At 52.8% G+C, this 24,286-nt stretch overlaps 14 protein-coding genes across 14 annotated transcripts; 9 read left to right on the top strand and 5 right to left on the bottom strand.

Moving 5' to 3' along the window:
* Positions 1 to 1,243: 1,243 nt before the first annotated feature.
* On the top strand, positions 1,244 to 1,910 carry PHYSODRAFT_561209 (hypothetical protein; the record flags this gene model as incomplete). The annotated part of the gene is made up of 1 exon (XM_009530863.1): positions 1,244 to 1,910. The coding sequence occupies one exon, from the start codon at positions 1,244 to 1,246 to the stop codon at positions 1,703 to 1,705; it is 462 nt and encodes a 153-aa protein (XP_009529158.1). The 3' UTR covers positions 1,706 to 1,910.
* Positions 1,911 to 3,168: 1,258 nt separating this feature from the next.
* Positions 3,169 to 4,498, top strand: PHYSODRAFT_385161 (hypothetical protein; the record flags this gene model as incomplete). Its single annotated transcript, XM_009530862.1, has 6 exons — positions 3,169 to 3,324; positions 3,385 to 3,805; positions 3,879 to 3,958; positions 4,035 to 4,112; positions 4,192 to 4,332; positions 4,409 to 4,498. Coding segments are annotated over 6 exons (966 nt in total), but the record flags the coding sequence as incomplete, so codon positions are not given.
* A 386-nt stretch (positions 4,499 to 4,884) lies between these two features.
* PHYSODRAFT_286317 (hypothetical protein) lies at positions 4,885 to 5,394 on the top strand. Its single transcript, XM_009530861.1, has 2 exons — positions 4,885 to 5,023; positions 5,108 to 5,394. The coding sequence occupies exons 1-2, from the start codon at positions 4,899 to 4,901 to the stop codon at positions 5,157 to 5,159; spliced, it is 177 nt and encodes a 58-aa protein (XP_009529156.1). The 5' UTR covers positions 4,885 to 4,898; the 3' UTR covers positions 5,160 to 5,394.
* Positions 5,395 to 5,475: 81 nt separating this feature from the next.
* PHYSODRAFT_315723 (hypothetical protein) lies at positions 5,476 to 7,919 on the bottom strand (the record flags this gene model as incomplete). Its single annotated transcript, XM_009530860.1, has 7 exons — positions 5,476 to 5,513; positions 5,606 to 6,378; positions 6,449 to 6,571; positions 6,646 to 6,757; positions 6,826 to 6,917; positions 6,987 to 7,110; positions 7,742 to 7,919. The coding sequence occupies 7 exons, from the start codon at positions 7,917 to 7,919 to the stop codon at positions 5,476 to 5,478; spliced, it is 1,440 nt and encodes a 479-aa protein (XP_009529155.1).
* A 1,648-nt stretch (positions 7,920 to 9,567) lies between these two features.
* Positions 9,568 to 10,210, bottom strand: PHYSODRAFT_286316 (hypothetical protein). The gene has a single exon (XM_009530859.1). The coding sequence runs from the start codon at positions 10,193 to 10,195 to the stop codon at positions 9,698 to 9,700; it is 498 nt and encodes a 165-aa protein (XP_009529154.1). The 5' UTR covers positions 10,196 to 10,210; the 3' UTR covers positions 9,568 to 9,697.
* A 940-nt stretch (positions 10,211 to 11,150) lies between these two features.
* PHYSODRAFT_251039 (hypothetical protein) lies at positions 11,151 to 12,137 on the bottom strand (the record flags this gene model as incomplete). The annotated part of the gene is made up of 1 exon (XM_009530858.1): positions 11,151 to 12,137. One exon carries the CDS (start codon positions 12,135 to 12,137, stop codon positions 11,151 to 11,153), a length of 987 nt encoding a protein of 328 aa, XP_009529153.1.
* A 3,270-nt stretch (positions 12,138 to 15,407) lies between these two features.
* PHYSODRAFT_508246 (hypothetical protein) lies at positions 15,408 to 15,629 on the top strand (the record flags this gene model as incomplete). Its single annotated transcript, XM_009530857.1, has 1 exon — positions 15,408 to 15,629. A coding segment is annotated over one exon (222 nt), but the record flags the coding sequence as incomplete, so codon positions are not given.
* Positions 15,630 to 15,941: 312 nt separating this feature from the next.
* Positions 15,942 to 16,112, top strand: PHYSODRAFT_508714 (hypothetical protein; the record flags this gene model as incomplete). The annotated part of the gene is made up of 1 exon (XM_009530856.1): positions 15,942 to 16,112. A coding segment is annotated over one exon (171 nt), but the record flags the coding sequence as incomplete, so codon positions are not given.
* Positions 16,113 to 16,257: 145 nt separating this feature from the next.
* PHYSODRAFT_433742 (hypothetical protein) lies at positions 16,258 to 16,674 on the top strand (the record flags this gene model as incomplete). Its single annotated transcript, XM_009530855.1, has 2 exons — positions 16,258 to 16,438; positions 16,526 to 16,674. Coding segments are annotated over 2 exons (330 nt in total), but the record flags the coding sequence as incomplete, so codon positions are not given.
* A 390-nt stretch (positions 16,675 to 17,064) lies between these two features.
* On the top strand, positions 17,065 to 17,661 carry PHYSODRAFT_510104 (hypothetical protein; the record flags this gene model as incomplete). The annotated part of the gene is made up of 2 exons (XM_009530854.1): positions 17,065 to 17,268; positions 17,335 to 17,661. Coding segments are annotated over 2 exons (531 nt in total), but the record flags the coding sequence as incomplete, so codon positions are not given.
* Positions 17,662 to 18,606: 945 nt separating this feature from the next.
* PHYSODRAFT_505757 (hypothetical protein) lies at positions 18,607 to 18,885 on the bottom strand (the record flags this gene model as incomplete). The annotated part of the gene is made up of 1 exon (XM_009530853.1): positions 18,607 to 18,885. One exon carries the CDS (start codon positions 18,883 to 18,885, stop codon positions 18,607 to 18,609), a length of 279 nt encoding a protein of 92 aa, XP_009529148.1.
* A 732-nt stretch (positions 18,886 to 19,617) lies between these two features.
* Positions 19,618 to 20,706, top strand: PHYSODRAFT_510038 (hypothetical protein; the record flags this gene model as incomplete). The annotated part of the gene is made up of 1 exon (XM_009530852.1): positions 19,618 to 20,706. One exon carries the CDS (start codon positions 19,618 to 19,620, stop codon positions 20,704 to 20,706), a length of 1,089 nt encoding a protein of 362 aa, XP_009529147.1.
* Positions 20,707 to 20,862: 156 nt separating this feature from the next.
* Positions 20,863 to 21,459, bottom strand: PHYSODRAFT_412511 (hypothetical protein; the record flags this gene model as incomplete). The annotated part of the gene is made up of 2 exons (XM_009530851.1): positions 20,863 to 21,255; positions 21,346 to 21,459. Coding segments are annotated over 2 exons (507 nt in total), but the record flags the coding sequence as incomplete, so codon positions are not given.
* A 2,199-nt stretch (positions 21,460 to 23,658) lies between these two features.
* PHYSODRAFT_251090 (hypothetical protein) lies at positions 23,659 to 24,261 on the top strand (the record flags this gene model as incomplete). Its single annotated transcript, XM_009530850.1, has 1 exon — positions 23,659 to 24,261. The coding sequence occupies one exon, from the start codon at positions 23,659 to 23,661 to the stop codon at positions 24,259 to 24,261; it is 603 nt and encodes a 200-aa protein (XP_009529145.1).
* Between the last annotated feature and the right edge of the window lie 25 nt (positions 24,262 to 24,286).

Below are 24,286 nucleotides of genomic sequence, written 5' to 3'. Positions count from 1 at the left end.
AAGCTTTCGAGCTAGAGTTAACATACCAACCGCGGCGGCTAGCCTGGTAAAATGCCAATGCTGCCGTACTTTTATCTGTTGTCAGGTCTTGGTTATTCTATGGTGACTGGACTGAAGATGCGTTTGCAGGTGGATAGTGCAGCGCCAAACTGCGGCTAAAAGAGGGGCTTTGACGCAAAGTGTCTGCCCGCGCTGCGACCAGGAGGAGTTGGGGTAGGAAGTCGAATCCGCAGCAGCAACACAACGGGCGCCGATGTGTTCGAAGGCGTCGGGCGAGATTTGCACGAAACCCTCGGAAAAGTTGGCATATGACCGCCGCACCATCTGTGCCAGCTACATCGAGCGATGAAAGCCTTGGCGTAGTGGTGGTGGCGGTGTCAATATACCGAGGCCTGCACTCGTCGTTTGCTGGGATTCAATGCAAGCAATGTTTTGGAAAGTTTTTCCTGTAAAGTAGGAAAAGTGGAGCGATCGAAAGTTCCCGAAAGCGTATTGTGAATTTCGTGGTTGGACGCCCATCCCGCGCAAAGGGTTGTTGGTCTCCGCGAGCCAATCGCGGGCTCGGGGCTGCATGGATACGAAACCGGGCGAGAGGCGCCTTCGGCGTGTCTATGGCTCGAGACGGTCTCACTTGGGCCAAGTATGGTGGCGGCGTCAGCAGAACCTTGAGCCGAGTCGGCAAAAGTATTGCACCGAGTTGCAGTGCGGCCTGGCAAGCCGGACAATGGGCGCGCTGCCATCCGTGGCGCCAGGCGGTGCGCAACCCAAACAGTATCGAGCTGTAGGGGTGACCTCCCACCTGCGACTCGGCGAAATATAGCGGTTGGGGGCCCGACCGCTTTCGATCCAGGCACTGCGCTTCACTTCTTTTCCTCCCGGCTCGGAAGAAACATCGCCAAAACTCGGTTGGGAGATACAGTCGACGCCCAGCAGTCCTCGCTCGCCTGTGCCACAGGCGGCCCGCGCGTTGTAGTCGTCCCAAGAGAGAAGAGAGAGAGAGAGAGCTAAAGCAATCCCAAACAGGCCACAGGCTTCCGACGTTGCCGGCACCGTCACTTTCAGTTTCGGTGGTCGCTCGAAACCCCGCGCACAGGAGCGCCCACACGCACAGGCACAACACACAGAGCTGATGCCCAACATCCCCATGAACGGGCCTCGATATCCTGCAGCCGTGCGGGACTTTGACGGATCGGGTGTACCAGGCGCCTGCGTTCCCGGCGGGGCGCGCAACAACGCGGCCAGGATGGTGACTCCAGCAGCAGTGTCGGCAGCTCTGTCGGGTGGGCTGCCGCTCGGGATGGTCGGGGTCATGCCCACCAGTGTCGGCGGTAGCTGCGCCGCCGCCCCCGTCATGTCCAGCACCGGCGTGGCCGGGGCGCCTCAGGTTCAGGAACCCAATTGGCGGCAGGCGGGGGACGAGATGCGCCGGCTGCGGTCGCGTCACGTGATCCTGATCGAGAGCATGCTGCGCAACCACCAGCCCCACGACGTGCTCACTCAGGTACCCGAGAACTACGACTGGCACTCCAAGACCTTCCAGCTCGCCATCAAGATCGAGCGCCTCATGTTCACCACCGCCTCGTCACGCGAGAACTACCTGAACGAGAGCACGCTGCGCGCGCGCGTGCAGCTCCTGTCGCGCCACTTGGTGCGGCTCCGGAAGCGCAAGAACGCCATGGCCGCGGCGCACGAGACCCGCCTGTAGAGCGTAGCTTAAGCGGGCAGCGTATACAGCATTAGAGACGCGACCTCCACGCCTGACTGCTGGCTGTCTGCCTCCAGTTGACTTGACAGATCCACGGAGACAAGGGCGTTCGCGGCGAGCTCAGATGAGGACGCGATTGAGAAGGCAGCTTAGACCTGCACGTAGTATTTAAGTAAGGTAGTAGTATAAGATGCGTTGCCAACACTGGTTGCCTGCCACCTGCCCCCGTTTCCGTCAAATAAAGAGTGTCCGGCAGGTTGTCTGCCTGCCTGCCTGCTTGCCTGCATAGCTGCTGACTCATGCCTGAGTGTCGAATAGCCGCCGGCCCGGCGGAATCGAGCTGCGTGGCGTTCACGCGCATACGCGAAGACTCGTGCACAGCTAAGCAAGACCACCGGCAAAATACTTAATTTTTAAGATGCCATTGGTATAATACGAGCCGCGGTCTGTGAGTGGACATGTAGTAACTACCGGAGTTGCCTCGACGTCGAGCGGTTTCAGCGTCCAGACAGTCGTTTTTGTCGTGCGCGCACGCCCTGTGTAGCCCTCCCTGCCTGCATGGCTGTCTCCAAGGATTGTACTGCAGTGATTCATTGCATGAGCAAGCGCTCTGGCAGCAGCGCGTGGCAACTTGCCATGCGCCCCCATCATGGCACGCTTCGAGCGATCCGCACATTCGGATGGAAATTCAGAAACCTTAACGTGAATTTCGCACATCAAACTTCACATTTCCGCAACACCCCGCCTCATACGATGGCAACGCCAGGCCGAACCAAGCAGCTTCAGCTGGAGTCGCGTTCAGCAGATTGCCACCATGCCCACCGCCGTAGTCAAGCGGCAATGGGGCAGTCAGCTACAGCATCTCGCGTCGCTGCTGTAAAGCACATTTGACTCTCAACGGTGCGTGGGATCGGCAAATGGAAGCGTGGAGGAGAGGAGCTGTGCCTCAACATCCTCCGAGTGAGTGATCCGGTAAAAATAGTGGTGACGCATTTAGCTCTTCACTATAAGATTGGAGAGCTGAGCTATATGGAGGAGGTTGGGTCTGATGCTGGTGAGGACGACAAAAGCGAGCGGCGCAGTAGCACTCCGTCGGGGCGATAGCTACCGACTGGGGTCAATATGACCCACGAGCCTGCGAATGTCTTCGGCGGGGTACGTGTGGGTGGACGTCTCGACGACTATGCCATGCGCGACTAACCGTGCCGGTCTGCAGGCATCTAGCGCCTCCGGCCGCGCCATGTGGAAGCGGCAGGTTGCCAACCAGCAGTCCAGGGAGAGATCTGGCAGTGGCGGTGACGCCGCGATGGCGCGTATATCTCTGCCCTCAGGCGAACAGATCCACGACATGTAAGCGAACAGCGTGAAAGCATTGAAGGAGGCTGGCTGAGCTCAGTTGATGTTGCTGTTTGTCCTGCAGAAGCAAGTTGTATCAGAAGCACTGCCTCAAGGACGAACAGCGCACAGCGCACCGTATCAGTCAGGAGAAAGCGCGGTCCGCACGCGAAGTTCGATCGACGGGGAGCGAGCGCCAGCCTTTGGACCCTGAACACCTCCTAGCTCGAAAGCTCACGGGGGTGCCCGACGTTGTTTACAACACGGACTGCGGATCCAAAAAGGTATGTCGCTTGTACCTTTTGAGTTCTGCTGGCCCCTCCTAACCAGTGAGCAAATTGTAGACCCTTCACAGACACGTAGAGGACGGATCTAACACGTGCCGAGGTGCGTTCAGCTCCACCAAAGATCGATTCGCCAGCACTGCAGCGTATCGTTCGTCTACTTTCGCTAGTGTGGTGAAGGAGCCCTACGCCGACCCACAAGCCGTGGGCCCTGGCACTTATCGAGCTCCTCGGCGTGCGATTAACGTGAAGAAACAGCAAGTTCCGACACCAGCCTATGTAAGCAAGGCTGCGCGGTTTGAGGAAGCCAACGCGCAGGTCACTGCGGTGCTTGCGCTTGCCAGCCCTACGTCGCCAAGCGACCGCGAGTATTTTGATATGAGCCCGCGCGGTGCCGGGGGAGGTGGCCGCTCGTCACCTGATAAAGTTCGCGGTCCCGTGCTCTCCACTACCCCTCGCTTCAAATCGGACGTGTTCCCAGGTACGCTCGGCAATGTGCTTCTATTAGATATCGTCCATAAATCCTTACGAGAGAAGTGCTGTACCTTTTTCAGAGCGATATGTGTCCTCAAAGCAGCACCGCGTGCTCGCTGATGCCCCCGATCGGTTCTACGACGTCAGCCCTTCATGCAAGGTTGGTCGCCGCTATTGTATTTTTCACAATTTGTGTTACAGAGCTAACCGCGAGTTTTGGTTGTTGAAAAATGCAGTTCTCAGTGAGCGCAGCCGTCGCGAGCTCAAGCTTCAAATGCTCCGCGATGCAGTCACGAGCGAGCCGCTTATCATCCGTACGTGTCCTCTTTCAGTATTGCAGGGCACAACTGTGTTTAACTTAACTCGGTCATCTTGCACTTGCCTATAATGTAGGAGGCTGCAATGGTCCACAACACGCCAAACTTCCCTATCCTAACAAGTGCTACACAGGAAACTGTCGGCCCGGGAGCTTACAGCCCCACTTCCAGACCCACGCCACCTGAAGACGTAAACTTCATTATGATGCCCCACCATGTACGCTGCATTATTATGTGTCTTGGACATTACGATCTGGGGAACACAATTCACCTTTTGTCGTTGATCCACGCAGATGGATCGCTTCGGTCTGCCAAGCGCCAAGGTGGGCTTCATCGAAGCTCGCTTCCGCCGCTTTGCCGTGGACCCACAGCCGTCAACGCCACACCGCCCACCGCCAAAATCCCCTGCGCACTGATCGAATGCAGCCAAAAGTATATGCAAACTTCAACGTTGCATTTTTGTTTTGCTTTTTGACGAAAACACAAAAACGTATCAAAAAACATTTTGTACGATTTGATTTGTACACTATTTTATTTAAAAGGATATCAGTTATAAACCTTCTTGCCAACACTCACAGTACTGTCTATCCTTAGTTAAAACAAGTTTGTGTACTAGTTGCTCAATAGAGTGCGCTACTCTCTTAAACATTCCCTACCAATCCCTTGTGATTTGTATGAAGCCGCCTTAAAAAGAGAGCAGCCACGGTACATCACAGTTGCTTGTTGAGGGGGGCCTCGCTCCCCGCCCAGTCGCTGACGCCAACCCAATCGCGAAGAGAGACCATGGCGGCGAACAAGCTCTGGAAGACGGCGCCCACCAAGGTGTTCAAGACCATCAAGCCCATCGTGCACTGGGGCTTCGTGCCGCTGGTCGTGTACATCGCGCTCAAGCAGGAGCCGGGCCTCACGTACGTTGTCTCTCAGCATGACGGAACCTCTCGATAAGAATGTGTCAATAGTGCTAACATTAAATAATTCTGTGGCTGTCGCAGTCTGATGCAGATTATCAACCCGTTCGCGGCGCCCGCCGAGCCCCCGATGTAGAGCGACGTCAGTGCAGCGAGGCGCCTCAAAGGACCGAAGTTCCAGCGGAGTTTTAGAGCGAGAGAGCTGTCCAAGACTCGCTAGAAGGAGGAGAAATTGAGTGCGACTCACTGGCCGAAGATGAATTTTAGGTTGGGCAGATGCCAGCCAGACGCAGTTGAGTTGACTGGCTGGCTGGCTTTCTGTCTCTTTTTGTTCTCTTAACTCTCTCTCTTTCTTCTCTCTTTTTTAGCATCAATTGGTGTCTTTCCTCTCTGCTTATTGTCTGTTGTGTCAGGTTGATAGTGGTCGAGGAGTCATGGGAGGCATGAAAGGCTTAGCACTTCCAGATCCGGCACGTGTTGTCCTTGGAGCCTGTGGGAGGAGAAGAGAACGCAAGACAAGGTTGGGGGTGAGTGTTCTGGTGAAACAATGAAGGGTGGATGGAGCTGTGTGTCTGTCTGTACCTGTGATGATTGTGTCGCCTTCGTAGTTGAAGGCGCAGCTGAAGATCTCGTCCGTGTGGCCCTCGAGCATCTGCAGGCAGTCGCCGGTCTCGACCTCCCAGAGTCGCGCTACCTTGTCGCTACTGGCTGTGAGCACCTTGGAGCCTTGCGGGTTGAAGCAGACCTTGGAGATCTCGGCCTCGTGGCCGATCAAGATGGCCTGGCAGGCCCCCGTCATGGTGTTGTAGATGCGAGACGTGCCGTCCGCGGACGCTGTCACGAGCTTGGAGCCTGTGGCGTTGAAGCTCACGTCCAGGATCTCGTCGTTGTGGCCGCGCAGAGTCTGCACGTTTTGGCCCGAGGCGACGTCCCAGATCTTGCACGTGCGGTCGATGGAGCCGCTGATGCACAGCTCGCCCGTGTAGTTGAACTGCGTGCTCGAGATCTCGCCGTGGTGACCGGCGAGCGTGTGGATGCAGCGGCCGCTTCGGACGTCCCATACTTTGACCGTGTGATCGAACGAGCCCGTGATGATGCGCTCGCCCTGCGTGTCGAAGTTGAGACTCACGATCTCGGCCGTGTGGCCGAACAGCGTGTGCAGCTCCTGGCCGGTCTCGACGTCCCAGAGCTTCGCTGTGTTGTCCATCGAGCCCGTGCCGATGACGGTTCCCTGAGGATTGAACGCCAAGCACACGATCTCCGTCGAGTGGCCGCGGAACGTGTGGTAAAGCTGCCCAGTCTCGGCGCTCCAGAGTTTGCACGTCTTGTCAAAGGACCCCGTGATGATCTTGTCGCTGTAAAATTCACACAAGATCGCTGCGTTAGCTTCGATGGGAGGTACTGGACAAGTAAGTGAGTACTTACCCGTAGGGATTATTGAAGGCGATGGCGTAGACGACATTCTTGTGTCCTTCCAGTGTCAGCAATTCGTCTCCCGTCTGGGTATCCCAGACTTTGCACGTCCGATCATAGCTGCCAGTAATGAACCTGAAGGCGCAACAAAGGTCAAGCTCAATTCTCAACTCCATTTACTCACGAAAAGAAGGGGATTGTGTGCATACTTGTCCCCCGACTTGTTGAAGGCGCAGTTGGTCAGCGGCAGGATGTGGGCCCGCAAGATCTTGAACAGGTAAAAGTCGTTGCTGTCGTTGACCTCGAGCTTCTCAATGAGTTCTAGCCACACAAAAGCGGTCAGTTGGTAAATACACTTCAAATGAAGCTGTTTTCGACCGCTCACTCACTGTAAATGAGACGGCGAAGCTGCGGCTTCCGGGACTCGGAGATCAGCGGCTCCTCGAACACGATCTGGTTCACCAGCACCTCGATATCCGACCTGGCCCACCACATTAGTATACTGTCAGTCTGGAGGCTGATCATGCAAAGATACTTTGCTGCTGCGTACTCGGCCGTGAGGTGCAGCAGGTCGATCTCCTTCATCTCGCGGGTGCCGTCGCGCAGCTCATACTCGAGGATGATGCCCGGCGGGTAATAGCGCAGCAGGAATCGCTTGAGCTTCATGGCGGCGACTGGAGCGGAGGTCGATTATAACTTAGGATCCGCGTGCGATCCTTCACGGATGCCGGTTAGTGCACTGCGACCTTTGAAGGCGCAGTGAGTGGTGTTGCGAACACAAATGATCGGGCACTCAACAGAGAACCCTCAAAGGCGAAATGGTTTGAACCGATTGAGTTTATGCATCACGGCGCTAAATGAGCTACCCCGACGCCCTGCTTGCAGTAAGTATTGGAAACAAACCATCGTATTAGTTCAAATTGCAGCAGTCCAAACCCAAAACTCTTGGTGTTAACCTCACCTGAAGTATAGTCTGCTGCTGCAGGAGCGCGCTTACCGCTTCCGTCGCTTGAACTTGGCTGGCCAGGAGCTTCTTCAGAGCGCGGTTCTCCTCTTCGGCTCGCAGTCTTGCGCTGTAATTCGCTTCGGCCAACTCTCGCCACGTTGTGTTGGGGGCTATCGCGATACCATGGGCGCGTGTCTTGTCTTGAGGAAGCTGATCGAATGGACGTTCGCACTGACCCTTCAGCGTCCGCGTCTGCTGTTCCAGCTCGAGTACGCGCTTGCGGAGATAGAGGATCTCTGCCTTCTTGCACTGCTGCAGCCTCGTCGATGAGCTCAAGTTGCGCCTCTTTCTCTTCTTACGCTTGATAGTCGCGTGCTGTAGCATATCCACATTCGTAGGCGACACGCCGCCGTTTCGATTGATGTGGGGCAGCGGGTTACACCCTGCGTCACTCTCACTGAACTCTAATGAGTCGATGAATGCGAGCACCTCCCCCAAAGTGGCGAATTGGTCCTTGTCGCTAAGCAAGAAGCTCATCACTTTGGACAGAGTCTATCAAATCGGGAAATGAAGAGAAGCTGGCTGTCCGACCGACGCAACCTTGGTGTCATTTGATCAGATAATCAACAGGCCTTCGTTGTTCGTCGAAGCAACCGCATGTAATCAAGCCGAGTCGTGGGGATTTGCTTCATGTTGAACACGGCGCTTCCGTTGGGTTGCACTTACTTGAAGACACTTACTTAAGGATTAAAATACACTCTCACGGTATCAATTGATTTCCGGCGTGTCCCCAGACTATTCAGTTGCCGCGATTCTATCATTTACTAAGGATGTTCGTCCTATCTTACATATTCTATCCCCGAGCGAGGTTTACTTGATCCTGTCCTACACCTTGTCCAGCACCTGCCACAAACCAAGTAAACAACAAGTCAGCCACGCAGAGACCACAGAAATAAGCTGGTTCCATTGTAACTCGGCTTCTGCGACATCACATGACTCGGTGAAGTATGGCGTGTGGAACACCTTCGGATTGCTTGACCGAAGCCACACGAGTAGTTATCGGAGGAAATTCTGGTGCTCAACTCGCTCAACGCACGGCATCCAACATGCACGACATCCTTCTCAAAGTACAAACGAGTATATGTGCAATAAAATCTACGGGCATTTGCAACGATTCATCAAATACCACGTAATAGTCTATGAACGTGCCGACGCGGGAGCAGCTAACGAGCTCCCATACACAAGCAGGCCACCCATATGCATGTGTAGCTCCTTGTGCCAGCAAGCACTTTAAGCTAAACTAAGATCGACAACTTGAAGAAGTATCATAGTTAGGGCTCAGCAGTTTGCTTCAAGGGCGTGTCATTACTTCTCCCGCCTACGACTACCCAGAACCAAAAAGGCAGCGGTGCGTGTTGACGCGTTGAGTTCCTCAATTCGTCAACGCGACAGAAGAAGGCGGAGATTTTGTACTTGCAGAATCGCAGGAGATGGGGGACTATATCGAAGGCAACATGAGTTTAAGCGAATCCGCGACTAAAGCTCACCCAGTCCCGAGAAATAAACCGCACCTTCAGGAAACTCCTCGTGGAACAAACGCAGCTAAGGGACTCACTGAAAAAGACCGTGGAGAATCAGCGTATCTTCCAACCTGCGAGTTTGGTACCATTTTCAACGAATTTTCATTTTGCTGATTCACTTCGTTTCTTTTTGTTTTTTTTTATCCAGGAGATGCAGTTTGTGTGCGGTCTGTCGCCAATAGTTCGCGGATATGTTGTTGCAATCGGCAACGAAGGAGTGATCTAGAACACAAGATGTCGATTTTGTATCTGAAGTGAATTTTGATATTCCAGTCATCGCCATTGCCATCACTCTATAGCTCAATTCAAGTTAGTGCACAAGACACTGGTTGAGATTGTCACGACCGCACCCGTTTTAAGCTCCTTTCAACCAATTCGTTGGCTCGTCATTCTTTGGGTTCCAAGGATAAAGTCCGTTTGAGCTCGCTGCGCTTTATCAATTTGTAAACACTGAATCCACTCGAAAGGTGTTGCGCGTTGTGATGAAATTCATGAACGTGGATCGTGAATAACAGACGCTATTTCTAATGGTTTTTTGTTAGATGACGTTTTGAATTCTTCTGTGCGGTAACTCACGTCGCAGGTCAGCCTAATTCTTGGCAAAATGTAGCGATTCCGCCGTCATGCTTTCAGTATTGGTAGAAACCATCGTGTTGGTTCAAATCGCTGCAGTCAAAGTCAAAACTCCTGGTACTAAACTCACCTGAAGTGCAGCTTGCTGCTGGAGAAGCGCACTCACCACCCCGCTCGATTGAAGCTGGTTGGCCAGGAGCTTTTTAGCGCGCGGTTCTCTTCTTCAGCGCGCTGTCTCGCGCTGTAATTCGCTTCGACCAACTCTCGCCACGTTGTGTTGGGGGCTATCGCAATGCAATCGGCGCTGGGCTTGTCTTGAGGAAGCTGGTTGAATGGACGTTCGCGCTGACCCTTTAGCGCCTGCGTTTGTTGTTCCAGCTCCAGCACGCGCTTGCGAAGATAGAGGATTTCAGCCTTCTTGCACTGCTGCAGCCTTGTCGATGAGCTCAAGTTGTGCCCCTTTCTCTTCTTCGTTTTGGTAGTCTTGAGCTGTATCACCCCGACAACTTTAGGCGAGACGCCGCCGCTGTCTCGAGTGCTGTGAGGCAGCGGGTTAGTGTCGAATGCCAAGTCGCTCTCATCGAACCCTAACGAGTCGATAAACGCGAGCACCTCCCCCAAAGTGGCGAATTGGTCCTTGTCGCTTAGCAAGAAGCTCATCACTCTGTGTAGAATTTCCCAAATCCGGAACTGGAGGGGGGCGACTCCGGCATAACTTGTGCCACTTGATCAGTTCAACAGCACTCTTGTTAATCGAGACAATGAGCGTAAACATGTAACATGCATAATCATACCGAACCCTGGAATTATTGGGCTGTGTTGTTGACCAATACATGTACAGAGGGTGGCGCCTTAGAGAGACACCTGATATATTCATCATAGACGGGGATTTGAGTATTGGGGGTTGGGTATAGAGAATTAGTATGCAACCCTATGAATTGATATTAGTTATTAGAGGTGATCAGTTATATGCCGTCCCTCTAAGGCGCCACCTTCTGTACTGTGCTCTCTGTCCAGTTGTCGCGATTCGAAACATCCACTTTCCAGGAAGGTAGGAAAGTTTCACTTGATCGTGTCCAACACCCTGTCCAGGCTGCACCGTCCCGAACAAGTACACGACAAGGTTAGACATCGGAGGCATGCGAAACTTCAGCTATTGCAACTTATTGATTGGTTTCCGCGACATCATAATTGCCGTCCGCTGTGGTCGCTCATTGTGTGGCACCTTCAGATTACTTGGCCAGGAAACCTAACGCATTTGTTGCTTTGACGTGCCACGGAATTGGATCGACGGTTGAACAAGCAGTACTGCATGTACACGTTGGGTTGCTTAGTGTACAGTCTGGTTACCCGAGGAAATCCAGGTGCCAAGCGCTCGCCCTACCTGTCAGCGAGCGAAGCAAAAGGTGACAAGAACAAATTAAGTACTACTAAGTAGTACCTGGCGCCTAACTTTGCTGTCTCAGAAACGAGAGAGCATGTTTAATCCATGGATCTCAATAACCAAGTAGAATTACCACCAAATATCCGATAGTTCGTTGAAATTGATCAACTTTGATTAAAAAAAAGGTAGGAGTCGAGCTTATAACGCACTGCTCGTCTCGGCCATAGATTCTTACACGCCAGCGTAACCGAAGAGCGTCAGACTGGCAACCATGATGAACATGCCAGCGAACATGCCGATGGACACGATGTGCGTCTTCTCCTTGGCAAACTTGTAGGACGTCGGGATGAGCTCCTTGACGCAGATGCAGACCATGATGCCACAGACGATACCGAACAGAATGCCCTCCGACATGGGGTCCATACCGTCACCGACGGCCAGCCAAGCGATGAGTCCGCCAATGGGCTCGGCACCCGCGGAGATGGCGCACCACATAATTCCGCGCCAACGGGAGCCCGTGGCGAAGTAGATGGGGGCAGCCACAGCAATGCCCTCGGGGATGTTGTGCAGACCGATGCCGACAGCGAGCGAGAAGCCGACAGAGGAGTTCTGGATGGCTGCCACGTAGGTGGCGATACCCTCAGGCAAGTTGTGGATTCCGATGGCCAGAGCGCTGAGCACACCCATGCGCTGTAGTGCGCGCTTGGCGTTCTCGTCCATCTTGACGTACTGGGTAGTAGGATCCACGCACGTGGAAGGACCAGCCTCCAGATACGGTGTCGAGGTCTTGTTGGCCGCCATCTTGCTGCTCTCGAAGTGACGGATGGACTCGCGGACGTCTTCGAGGTTCTCGATCTCCGTCATCTCGTGCTCGGGCGAAATCTTGTGCACAATGACGTCGATGACGTAGATCAGCGCGATGCCGACGCCGAAGCATGCCGTCGCACCGAGCCAGCCGTGGCCCGTAGCGGTTTCCTCGGACATGTTGTCGGTGCGAAGGCCTTCCGTGAGCAGGTGGACGGACTCTCCGAAGATCTCGACGAGCGAGATGAACATCATGACACCGGACGAGATGCTGAGAGCAACCGCCAGACTGACGGGGTTGGCCAGGTACACGAGGCGCTGGCTGAAGACGACCATGCCACCGAGAATGGTGGCGGCTCCGGCAGCGATATTGAGCGCGAAGGCGACGGCGACAGCGTGACCCGTTTGAATCATCGCTTCGGAACGATGGGGACTGGGACTGGGCAGTAGGAGGAAACTTTGGGAATGACAATCTCTTCAGTCGTACTGGAACCTCCACCCGAAGGACTCAGGAAGACAGTTAAGCGCATCAACAATACGCGGCGAAGTATGACCATGGCACACAACAAAAGTGAATGGATGGCTAGACGCTACTCAGCTGGTCAATGAGGATTTCACCCACTGTATGTTGAAGGTGGAGGTGCCATGGCGATCTTCCTGAAGATTAACTTTGACTATTCTGACTAAAATACGCCCATCAAGCACTAGAAATCCACGCGCGACCCCGCTCGCCGATCCGGGGGCGGCTGCCGCATCTCGACCAAAGTGATTTCATTGGAGCAAGGCGCGACGCCAAGCGGGCAGGGAGGGCAGTCTCCATTTGCCAAGGAGCGAGGTATTGTGCTTTGCGCCGGCGACTAATGTAGTCGGAATTGTGCGCGCGCCGCCGTCGGAACTGCACGATCTGGTCGGGAACCGTCTCGATGTCAAGCTCGAGTTTGTTGTCGATGACACACAGGGATCACAAACCTCGTTCCTGCTTGGTGCGATGAAGAGAACGCCACTGGGCTTCACAAAGCGCTTCAGCTGCAGGATGCAGAACTGCGCCAGTTTTGTTGCCAACGCGACGGTGTTGACCCTCGAGGGATTTCCTTTGGACTATTGTGCAACAACAAGAAGAAGCTTCATGTATTGACTTTTAGTTTGTGGACTTGTCGTTTCGCTTGGACTACTGTACAAATGTACCCCAATCCAAAATTGTACATGTAGTGCAGCGACTACAAAAGTGAAGTGCTTGCACTACATGACAACCAGTGGCTGGTCTCACCTCGGTATGTGCATGTACCGGGACGTTCTGTCAAAGTTGTCCACCAACCAACGACGTTCACTGACCGATAGCTGCTACATGTACTGTACATCAATACAGTTCACGATCAGCTCCCAAGCCGGTTCATGCGTCCGTGGTGGTGGTGTCTGCAGGCTGCAGGCGGTGCAGACGACAGCGCCCGCGTTGCGGACACCACGACCACCGCATGAAGATGAGTTGGGCACCTTCAGAAGTTCGGTTCCAAGGCATTTTTCTGTTTGGACGACTGCGGTCGCGGGCACGCCACCGCCAATTTCTAGTCGGCGCGTGCGGATGCAGCCTCGAGAGCCATTGCCCTTTGGAGATCTCACTCGCGCCCTCAAGGCACGCTGCTTCGCTCCAATGACAGCGCTCAAGATACTTTTGAGATCGGCAAACAGTAGACATTTCGACGCCGCTAGCCGGACTAATGAAGTTTTATGTGCACTTTCGCCCCACAATCGTGACAAACCCTAGTCCTGTCAACCTTACCTTACACACCTCCAACCTCCCACAGGTTAAGGTAAGGTTAATCTCACCTTCCTAACCTCCCTAACTTCCCCTTTACAAAACTCAGTATAATGGAAAAAGCCGGGACCAAACTCCCAGCCAACTCGAGAGCCAACTCGGGCTCGGAGCTGGTAGTGGGCGTACAGTACCTTGGGCGTGGCTGCAGCTTCCAGCCTGCACGAACGCAGCATATTGCAGGACAGATTTCTAAGCCTCACCGTTTGATCTACCAATAATGTGAACTTCTACAGTGTAGTAGTAAAACAATATTGTACCTTTCCATCCATTTACTTCAGAAGTACAAACATGTATCGATGACTACAGCGATCTGTCCAAGTTGCGGAGGATGCGAGTGCCGCTATTAACGTCGATCGTAGCTCTTTAAGACGGTGGTGGGTCACACCTGAACCTGTGCCTCTGCACCTCTGTACCCGCGTTCATATAAAACGAGAACGTCTAGCCTTCGGCTTAACGAAGCCTTGTCAGCGTGGCAGGAGGCTAGATGTTCTCGTAGGCAACAGTGGACAGACGCCAGTTTGCTGAAGAAACACTATCGACATGTGCGAGGCGCTATTATTCAGCGCGTCAGTGGGGAACGGTGCTCGTTGATCGTCCAGGTCGACCACTTCAGACTCCAATCGAGCCAGCTTGAGGTACCGTAGTGTCGTTAAGGAGGTTAAAGCGAAAGTTTAGAAAGTCCAGTGAGTTTGGAGGTGGGATAAGGTTAAGGAGGTCAAGGTAAGGTTATTACAGCTGAGGTTGACAGGACTAACAAACACCACTTTGGAATCTGATCCTGTATGCACTTCAGTAATACACGTCTGCAGGCTTCAACACCGACACAGCGGTCAAAGTGAGTGGTTAGAGCAACCATAAGTATGGTTGCTTTTAGCCATTCTGAGACATGCATGGTTGCTTTTAGGGATTTCAAAAATTACGAGCGTAATTTAAAAGTCTAAATTACCATTAAGCCCTTAGGTACGCAAATCACGCTAAAGTGCGCTTCTAATTAGGTACGATGCCATTAAGTGCGCCACCTCGGAATCGCGCTGCTGAACGGAGGCCACGTGGGGCACGCACCTCTCGCGAATCAGTCAAGCACCAAACGGCGAGGGGGGACCGATGGCTCCTGCGGGGGGAGCCATTATAAACGGTAATCAGTATTCTCCATGTTGGTGGCAACGAGAGTATCTACGTGCCTCACATTTTGTTTGGATTATGTCGGTATGTATTGTTTAGGCCGAAAGCTGCGTAACGTAAACGAGGAGCTAAACTACATGTACGCCGCTCTCGGGATTGAAAAAGACGACGACGAAGACGAAGACTTTGTTCTGGATGAGGAGGATGAGGAAGACAACGGCGACGAAGAGGCGGAGGATTGCTACCAAGAGGAGGAAGACGAAGAAGAGGTCGATGATGACGAGGAGAGCGATAGCGATGAAGAGGAGGGTGACGACGATGAAGAGGAGGCGAGTGACGATGAACAGGAGGCCGACGACGACGGAGAATCCAGCACAGAAGACGAAGCAGAAGCGGGTAAGACTCGTTTGGATTATTATTGATACTTATTGAGTTGAACTGATAATGTATTGTGTATTTTTTTAGTTTGTTTAGAACGCAGGACACGCAAACAGAGCCCCAAGCCGAGAAAGAAAGCCATAGCACGCAAGAAAACACCAGGTATTCTCGTTAAAGTTGCTTTAAGCAAAAAGGTTGCGCTATCATTAATATTGACATTCACTTTGGAATCGATAGATACCGCTCTGGCCAAATGCAAGCTTTCTGCTGGGGATGAAGCCCAATCTTTCGCGAAAACGCGTAAGGCGGAGCTGCAGCTTCACGAGTCTGTCGACGCTGATTCGGCCCCACGTTTATCCAAGCGGAACAAGCAGTACATACCGCGGAAGCGATCAAGCAAGCACCTCGACGAGTTGCGGGAGATCAACGAGGAGCGCGAAGAAACTATCAACCCCGTTCCGCCCTTTACCCCAGCGATTATCAAGAGTTGGAGCAAGTTCAACGCACACTTGAAAATATACAAGCAGAAGCACCACCTCAAGTTTCGAGTACGAAGCTCGGAGACACGAAATCAGTACAACAGGTATGTGTGACCTCTGTTTGATGAGAAATTTAAGTTATTAACGAAACCCCCTTTCATATGCACCAATCATCGGGACCAAATCCCTTCACGTTTTAATTGGAGTCACAAGGTCCTCCGCTGTACACACGGTGTTTCGCAAGCGTCGCGCTCCAAGGGACATCGCAATAGAAAAGGCAACTATTGCAGGTGTCCTGCACGCATGACACCAACCGTTCAGCGGATGGAAAATGGCAAATTTAGAATTGTCATAAGAAACGAGGTATCTGCCTTTTCGTGTATTTGTTTGCTTTGTTAGTATTTCTTACATGTCGCTGTTGATAATCAGAACTTTACCCACACGCACCCGACCACCCGAACGCAAGCATCGTTGTACCTGACAACAAAGACACTTCCGTTGGACGAGCAAGATCTCGAAGATGTTAAGACTTTAACGGATGCTAGTGTTTCTTCCAAGCACATCACGAACTTCCTGAATGAGGGAATCGGTGCGTAGTTTTATATATGATATGCTGAAGTGATACTTACGTTACTGTTCGCGCTTTGTGTGTTTGCTAGGCTGCAAAATAACACCTCAACAGACCCGTAATCTGATCCGCAGTATTATGGGGCACGACGCAGCGGAGGCCCGTTTGAAAGACATGCTGCAAGCTATCCGCCAGTTAGACGGTAGTGACGTCCTTGTTATTCAAGACCAAATGGACGTGACATGCGGTATCGTGATGCAAACAAAGGTGCAGAAGTTGATGTTCGAGCGCTGGGGCGACACTCTTACGATGGATTTCACTCACGGCACGAACAGTTTGGGCTATCATATGAGTTGTTCGGTATAGCGACTTTATCTTTGTTACGGCAACCTTGCGTAGTTATAGCAACCATATCGATGATATAGCAACCTTATTAACAAAGTGATTTTCTACTGTTGTGTGTTGGATATTTCAGGGAGTCTGGTCGTCACAACCGCTACTGGTAGAGGGTTCCCAGTTGTAGACTTCATATGCCTCAACCAACGAGCTCCGATGATGACAACAATCCTGGAGTATTTCCAAGAGAAGAACCCAAGTTGGCGGATGATATCCTCCATCGTGATCGACAAAGATTTCGTTGAGTGGAGGGTGCTGAAAACACTATTCCCTGCTGCGAAAGTTTTACTTTGTCAATTCCATGCCATTTCGTACTGGAAGAAGGTGATGCAGCGGGCCCCATACAAGCTGAAGGTGTCTGAACGCGACGAGTTACTCAACCTGATGATAAAAACGCTGTACAGGTACCCAACAGGTTCTATTTATGATTCTTGTGGTAACGCTAACTTTGGAAAACAAACCATATGCAGCTCCACAGAGACAGGTTACGATTCTAGTTACGGTGCATTGAAGCAATACTGCGAAGACAACAAGAAACAAGCTTTATTCTCGTACTTTGAAAAGAACTGGAATTCGTGTCGAGACATGTGGGCGAACTTTGCTCGCAGCAAATTTTTCACGGCTGGGAATACTACAACGAACAGGATCGAGTCAAACTGGCATCAAGTGAAAATACTGTTGGGGCACAAGACACGAATTGACAAGACTATTGCGGGCTTGGTGCAGCATCAAATCATGATAACTCAGCAGATCGGGTTCGTCATCGCGCAGCACCATTCGACTTCGCGCGTTCCTAAAACCATACCGAAGTTTCTCCGGACGGTAGCAACTCGACTGTACCCTGACATCTTCGAGAAAGTAAGAAAAGAGTGGGAACGATTTGTGAACTTCATGGCTGATGCGACTTGTGAGCGTACAGCGTCGAGTCCTTCACAATGGAAAATTTATTGCGGGAATCAAACCTTTCGCTGTCACGATGTGGAGTGGACGTGTACTTGTCTATTTTATAGCAGTCACCATTTACCATGTCGTCATCTTATGCACTTAGCACACGAGGGGCATGGCTTCAAACTGCTTCCAGCTATGGCAATTCATGATCGGTGGAGTACGTACCAGACCTTGGAAGTGAAAAACGAATTGACGGCTGCAGCGGAAATGTTACAGCCAATTGTGCAGATGTCCAAGTTATGGTTGCCGAAAGTAAAGTTGCCGAACGACACTGGGGCTGAACCAGAACAACCACTTTATGCTGCGGGGGGTAACGCTTCGCCAACCAAAGCTAGGAAGCAAGTTGCGTACGTACGGCTACGGCGAGGTGAACGGGCAAACCAGGTTGTATTGTCTTCAGGTGAAAAATACGCATACGCAAAAGCGATGCTGGAACCGCTATTGGAACACCTGTCAGATTTGTCTAGTGCAGACTTCTACCAAGCGCTAAGTGCCTGGAAGGAAACGATCGACATAGGGCTCAACCGTGTCAACCCTGCCCCCCAACCGAGTTCTACAGAATCTGCTGAAGATAGCAAGCAAGAAGAAGATGTATCTGAACCTGTCTCAGACTCCATTCTGGACCCCGTGGAGGCAATGGGGACTATGACGCTCATGGACGTAATTATCCTTCGCCTACGCTACACGGCAAAAACAAGCAAGCTTCGGGTGCATGTTTACATGTACGAGCCGCTCATTGATGATGACTATCACCATGAAATGGAAATCGTGTGGACTGGAATTCCGAAAGACAAAGAAAATGAAGGAAAGGAGGGGCTTCGTGGTTATGTGGAGCGGTGGCACAAGGCTTCTGACCCCCGTGGCCATCTTTTCTTCGATCCGATTGAGTGGATCTGTGCCCCTCAACAACCTGATTTTGCTAGCTGTGGTGTAATGGTAGTAGCCCAAGCCCACAGCTATCTTACGGGGAACTTGCAGATGCAACTTTCTAGAATTTCCAAGAACGACGTCAATGTGATGCGATCGAAAATGTTGTGGGTCATCATGTGTTACTTCCAAGAACGTCATCTCTCTGAACGCGACGTCGCTAAAGCTGGCCAGATTCATCAGCAGCTACAGAACCAGCTCTGAGAAACACCACAGTCTGTATTTACCTTTAAATACAGAGTCTATGCTGCATTAGTCTTTCATTTTTCGCACCGCCAGCTCCAGTAGAACATCGAGGGAAACAGCGTCGTCCTCTGCGGTGAGACCACCTTGGTCGACCCCTTCATCGCCCAAGACGGCTCCTAACGCATAGCTGTTCTCTTCGCGATCTTCCACGAGGGCTTGGATTTGTAGCTGCGCTGCCAGAAGCTTTTCCAGATGCTCGGTAAGCTCATCCAGCTTCTTCTTGAGGAGTGCAATCTCGGCGATTCTCGCGCGCACCAGCTCATGTGCCAGCGATTTCTTCTCCATTTTTGCTGTCGCTCAAAATCTGCTTAGTGTTGAAAATGTGGGACACATATTGTCATGTGTTTCACGTATTGCTGTGTCGAGAACATCAGTTAGACGCCACCACGACGTGTCTAAATTTAGAGATATATGTAGCAAGACCATGACGAGGGCGACGTGTCCCTGTCATTTACGCGTCATTTAAAATAAATTACCGGGTGCCAGCTGGTTTTAGGGTTGCTTTAGGCCTTGTGGTTGATTTAATTTCTGTCGTGTTGTCGTCATATGGTTGCTGTAACGCCATTCGTCAAAGTATGTACATGCTCATGGAGGTGGACTATGCATGGGGTTCCTCCTTCCCAGATGCAATAGGCGATCAGACCTGCCTGTCAGATTTGCTCCAAGGTCGGATATCCTCGGGCCACGAACGCCACCAACCACCGCAAACTTGCGAAGACTCACTAGGATGTCCCCCTCCTGCATCGACTAGAGCCACTCGGATTCGTCGTCCCTCCATCTCACAATTCAATTCACCTCCTCGGTCGCATGTGGCACTCCAGTCTCCTCCTCGTCCTCCTGGCCTGCGTGTGCGCGGCGCAGAGCCCCGCGCCCTCGTCGAACAGCTCTCTGCTCGCCTTCTCCTCGAGTGGCAGCACCAACGACGTGTACAACGTCTGCCCCGTTGTCGTCGAGTTCACGGAGGAGCAGGAGAACCTTTCGGACGATGAGCTCAAGGCCAACGCCGCCGACGCCGCCATGTCGGCCTACCTGCTGAGCCACCCGAACAACACGCTGTGGGACTACTTCAAGATCGAGCGCAGGCAGAAGAAGGAGATGAACAAGAACCTGCCGCTCAAGCAGCGCATCAAGAACGCGATCACGGGCTTCGTCGACTACACGGCCGACACGGTCATCGCCATGGCGCAGATGCTGGCCGACGCCATCGAGTGGATCATCAACACCATCCGCAACCCGCTCGTGGGCGTCAAGCAGGTGGCCACCTTCTTCAAGGAGTTCGGCACCAACATCAAGGCGCTGTGGGGGCTCATGAAGGAGGACCCCAAGGAGACGGCCGAGAACATGGGCGGCGGTCTGCTGCTGCACATTACCCACCACCCGTCCGAGTTCACGGCGGAGACTGTTCTGATGATCGGTGGCGGCTTCGCAGTCATCGGTGGCCTCATGGCCGGCGTTGAGGCCATCTTCGGTACCATGAGCAACGTCATCTCGAACGTCCTCCTTTCGGTTTTGATGTTCATCCACGCTATTGACGACCCGATCTACATCGTCACGCCCCTGGTCACGTCCATCGTGAACACTGCCGGCGAGCTGGCCAACGGTGGCAACTCGACCACCAACAGCACTGTGGTGACCGTGGACCAGATCCAGGCTTTGGACACGTGCCAGATCCCGCCCGAGTTCCGCCCGGTCTTCTCTTCGCGCGACCTGTGCCTGAGCTCGCCCGAGCAGGTGCGCCAGCTCATCTTCGGCACGTTCAAGCGCACGGCCAAGATGAGCTCGCTCGAGCGTATCGCTGCCTACAACCACTTCCACGACTTCGTGTGCTGCTACCTCGAGAACCAGGAGTTCGAGGTGAACGCCCCCAAGACGGACGCCACGGCCTTCGAGTCGGAGCTCGTGTCCACGCCCGTCAAGATGACCAACTGCTCGCAGCTGCTCGCCAACTACACCGCCGCGAACGTCTGGAAGTCGTCCACTATCAGCAGCAGCAGCACCGACGGAACGACGAGCCTCAGCAGCGAATCCAACACTGGTGCCCAGACGACGAACGGCAAGGTCGGCGTCCAGACTACAGGCAGCAAGGCTGCGCTCCGCAGGGGATAAACCTCATCGTTATCCTTTTTACCACTGAGTGTAGAGCGGTGGTCTAGTAAACAGCAAGCTCGGAGCGTCGATATAAGTCGTGTAGGTTGTTGTTAACATTCATAACATGAACACTACTTTTAACAAATTAAAACGAAGTGTGAAGACCCTCTAAGCCAATGTTGTGGGCATGCCTGCTGCCAAGCGCTCGGTTTCGTCGACTATCCAGTTCTGAACGTACAGCGAGTGCTGACGGAATCGAGCGCACAAGTCGGTGAGAACCAGGTCGTGCGCGTAGCTCCTGTCTTCTGTATAGGTAGAACCTCCCTCCACTCGGTCCACCGATAGCCGCACGCACATGTGAACGACAGACGAGCGAACCGGGTCGGTCGGCGAAGGCGTCACCACAATCCACGTATGATTGGAGAACTGCAGACCCTTCGTCCCAATGAGCATCGTGTCAGCCCCAACGAATACGATCCGAGAGGGCTCGTCGAATCTGCACATGAACTGCATCCCGCTCAGCTTGAACTCTTGAGCGTAGTTCCTCACTGAAATGACATACTTTTTCTCCATCGTGTTGGCGCGGTTTCCAGGATTCTGACTCAAATTCACCAAGTCAGTCGGGCGGTTAACGCTTCAAAACGCAGAACTACTTACAGTTTGGTACCATTTGTCCGGATACTGACGATTGTTGTGCAGTTCCTTCCACACCAACTCGCTTACGGTGTCCATGGAGCAAGGAACGGGTGTAGTGGTGACAATCTCAACCAGTGTCTTGTGCTGCTGGCTGTCGACGCTGACGTGAGTTGAGTGGTAGAGTGACGGCAATGGCGGTGGCTGGAATATCGAGATTGAATCCAGATACAAACTCGACGTCTTGTGCTCTAGATCACTCCTGATCGCACTTTCGTTGCCGATTGCAACAAAATCACCGCGAACCACTGGTGACAGACCACACACGAACTGCATCTCCTGAATGAAAAACAGAAGAAACGAAGTGAATCAGCAAAATGTCTGTCAAATTTGGTAAAAATGGTACCAAACTCACCTGGAAAATACGCTTGTTGTACACGGTCATTTTCAGCGATTCAATTAGCTGTGCTTGGTTCGAGAGGAGTTTTCTTAGGATGCGGTTCATTTCTTGGGACTGGATCCTTGCACGATACTGAGCTTTGGTCGATTCGCTTAAACTTGACGCCCCTTTCAGTTGCGTGATATATTCCTCCATTTCCTGCGATCGCTTCCGCAGAAACAGTATCTCCGCCTTCTTCTGTTGCTGCAGTCGCGTTGAGGAGCTCAGGGTGCACCTCTTCCTTTTCCCTTTTCCTCGCCGCTTCTTCGGGGGTCTCTTGATGACTTCATGGAGCATTTCGGTAAGGTCGTCTCGATTCGGCGAGGGATCACTAGCACTCTGAAATGGCGCGCTGTGTGTTGTTGGTGCACTACAGGAATCGGAGTTTGTGCTTGGGCTGTCAATGCTGATCTGTGCTCCCTCTTCTTCCCCCCCCCCCACTCCAATGAATCGATGAAAGAGAGAGTCTCCTCTAGCGACGCAATAGAGCCTTGATCAGCCCCGAAGAGGTTCATTGTCCCTCTTTTTCCTCTCAGTTTCGCAGGGCCTTTAAGAAGTGGAAATGAGGTAACTATGAGTGTACGAATGGCATTGGACGCGTTGGACACTGACACGGCACAGGACTGTAAATTACCAATTGGCGGTTATCACCGTAAGCAACAAACTTCATAATCACGCACAGTTTCGAAATTGTGCTACTGTCCGAGTTGCAGGGACCGGTTCCAAGGCGCGGTCTTCCGCGCTAGAGACACATTTTTTTAACTACTGTGGGCATTGGCACCACTCTACCCAGAGTTTAAATCCCCTAAGCCCATCTATTCATGTTACATGCACTACTGTACATGTATACCACAAGTTACTGATGGGTGTTGGAAGTTGGTTCATGAACGCTCAAACCATTTTGAGGATCGATAGATCATATAGGGAATACTCTTCGGTGATGCTTGCCCTTTAGGGAGATAGCCTTCGCTCCATGAAAAGCTGTATGTTTTGATAGGTTCCGGTTGTAACACAACTTTCATGCCCCGACGACCAACGAGCGAAGACAATAACAGCGGGTTCGCCTTGAAGCGAAAATGCCTCACCTTAGATCCAGTCCACGTACAAGTATATAATCGTCTTAGCTTTCAAAAGAATTACAGCGACAACACGAGCCAAGGCTCACCCGTACTCCAGCAAATGCCATAGTGACAATTATATTCTTTGCCCAATCAGTTGCCCCGTCGACCGCGATTCTTCTGCAGGCGTGGAGTTATTGAGTTGATCTTACACCCACCACGGACAAACTCCCTCTTTGCTGCAAGGAGCTTAAAACTCCTACTCCAACTGCACTGCCTGCAGCACCTCATTTTAGGGCCAGGCCAACTCGAACGTCACCTCGACCAGACCTCGAGTCCGATTAGCTTCGGTTTCCTTAGGTAACAGCGTGTGTAGTGCTAGAGTTTCGAAAGTCTCGACGTCTGAGTCAGGTGGGGGTCATTTTCTCGCACGCGCAAATGGCCAAAGCTCCGAAGATGGTGACGAGAAGAGCATGGCGCTCAGGAGGCGCCGGGGCTTCGATGGCGCTCTCCTCTTCGAACCTCGACGTTGCCAGTGGCAACTTGCCACAAGTGCGAACTCTTCCAGCTCGTCTTCACACACCTCACCTTGCAGTTGAGCTGGAGCCGAGCTTCCCCAAGTCAGTTTTGACGTGAGCGTTCGCTGTACGCGGTGTTTTTGTAATACACTGGGACGTCATGTGGCAGCAGGGCTTGTTCTTGGTCTGCGCGTGGTGGTTCTGGTCCGCGTGAACATGTGTGGAGGGAGGGAGACCGGATCTCAAAGCGGGACCAGAGGGCAGCGAGCGCTCTCAGTCCACGACCTCACATCGAATCAGGAACTGACCCGTGACCTGAATGATGCCGTCCCCCCGTAAGCTCGTCACGTTCGCGGACGACATTGGCGACGAAAGCGAAGTGCCATGCTCTCGTGTCGGCGTCAGAGGCGGCGCCACTTACTGCATCATGGGACCCGTGTGCGGCAGCGTGGCCGATGGGTCGTCAACACCAGCGTGGGGCACGTGCCCGACCAAGGGAACTGCCGCGATCGCGAACTGCCTCGAGTCGTCCCTGAATTACGCGTCACGTTGCGTGGCACCGGTCGATGCGCACTGCGTGCTCGCCTCCGCCAGTCATTGGGAGTGCGTTTTCCCATCCACACACAACGACAGCAGCGCGACGCCGTCCAACGCCGCTGCTGCTGCTGCTGCTTCACTTTCCACAGCGTCGTCCAACAACCACCAGGTGGCTTTGTCGGCCACGACCCCGAAAACCACATCGAACGAGTCGCAGATCGAGAAGTTGGTCCAGTCTCCAAGCGCAGCGCTCAACATCATCGTCGGCGCGACGTGCTGCGTGATCGCCATCGCGGGGCTCGTGCTGGCCAAGAAGAGGCATAACAAAGCGCGCAGGAGTAACAGCGGGCTCTCCGCATCCGACAACTCGGGTATAATGAGGCTGTAATGTGATTTTTTTAGTATTTTGCCGA

This window comes from Phytophthora sojae, assembly GCF_000149755.1.
Source record: "Phytophthora sojae unplaced genomic scaffold PHYSOscaffold_5, whole genome shotgun sequence".
Lineage (NCBI taxonomy): Eukaryota > Oomycota > Peronosporomycetes > Peronosporales > Peronosporaceae > Phytophthora > Phytophthora sojae.
Note: the sequence above shows the minus strand (reverse complement) of the source record. Positions and strands in the feature narration are given on the sequence as shown.

Excerpts from the sequence above, each read along its gene's own strand:
- PHYSODRAFT_286317 (XM_009530861.1), top strand. The coding sequence starts at position 4,899 with ATGGCGGCGAACAAGCTCTGGAAGACGGCGCCCACCAAGGTGTTCAAG. Across the intron at positions 5,024-5,107 it reads AAGCAGGAGCCGGGCCTCAC|TCTGATGCAGATTATCAACC; the intron begins GTACGTTGTCTC and ends TGGCTGTCGCAG.
- PHYSODRAFT_286316 (XM_009530859.1), bottom strand. The coding sequence starts at position 10,195 with ATGAGCTTCTTGCTAAGCGACAAGGACCAATTCGCCACTTTGGGGGAG.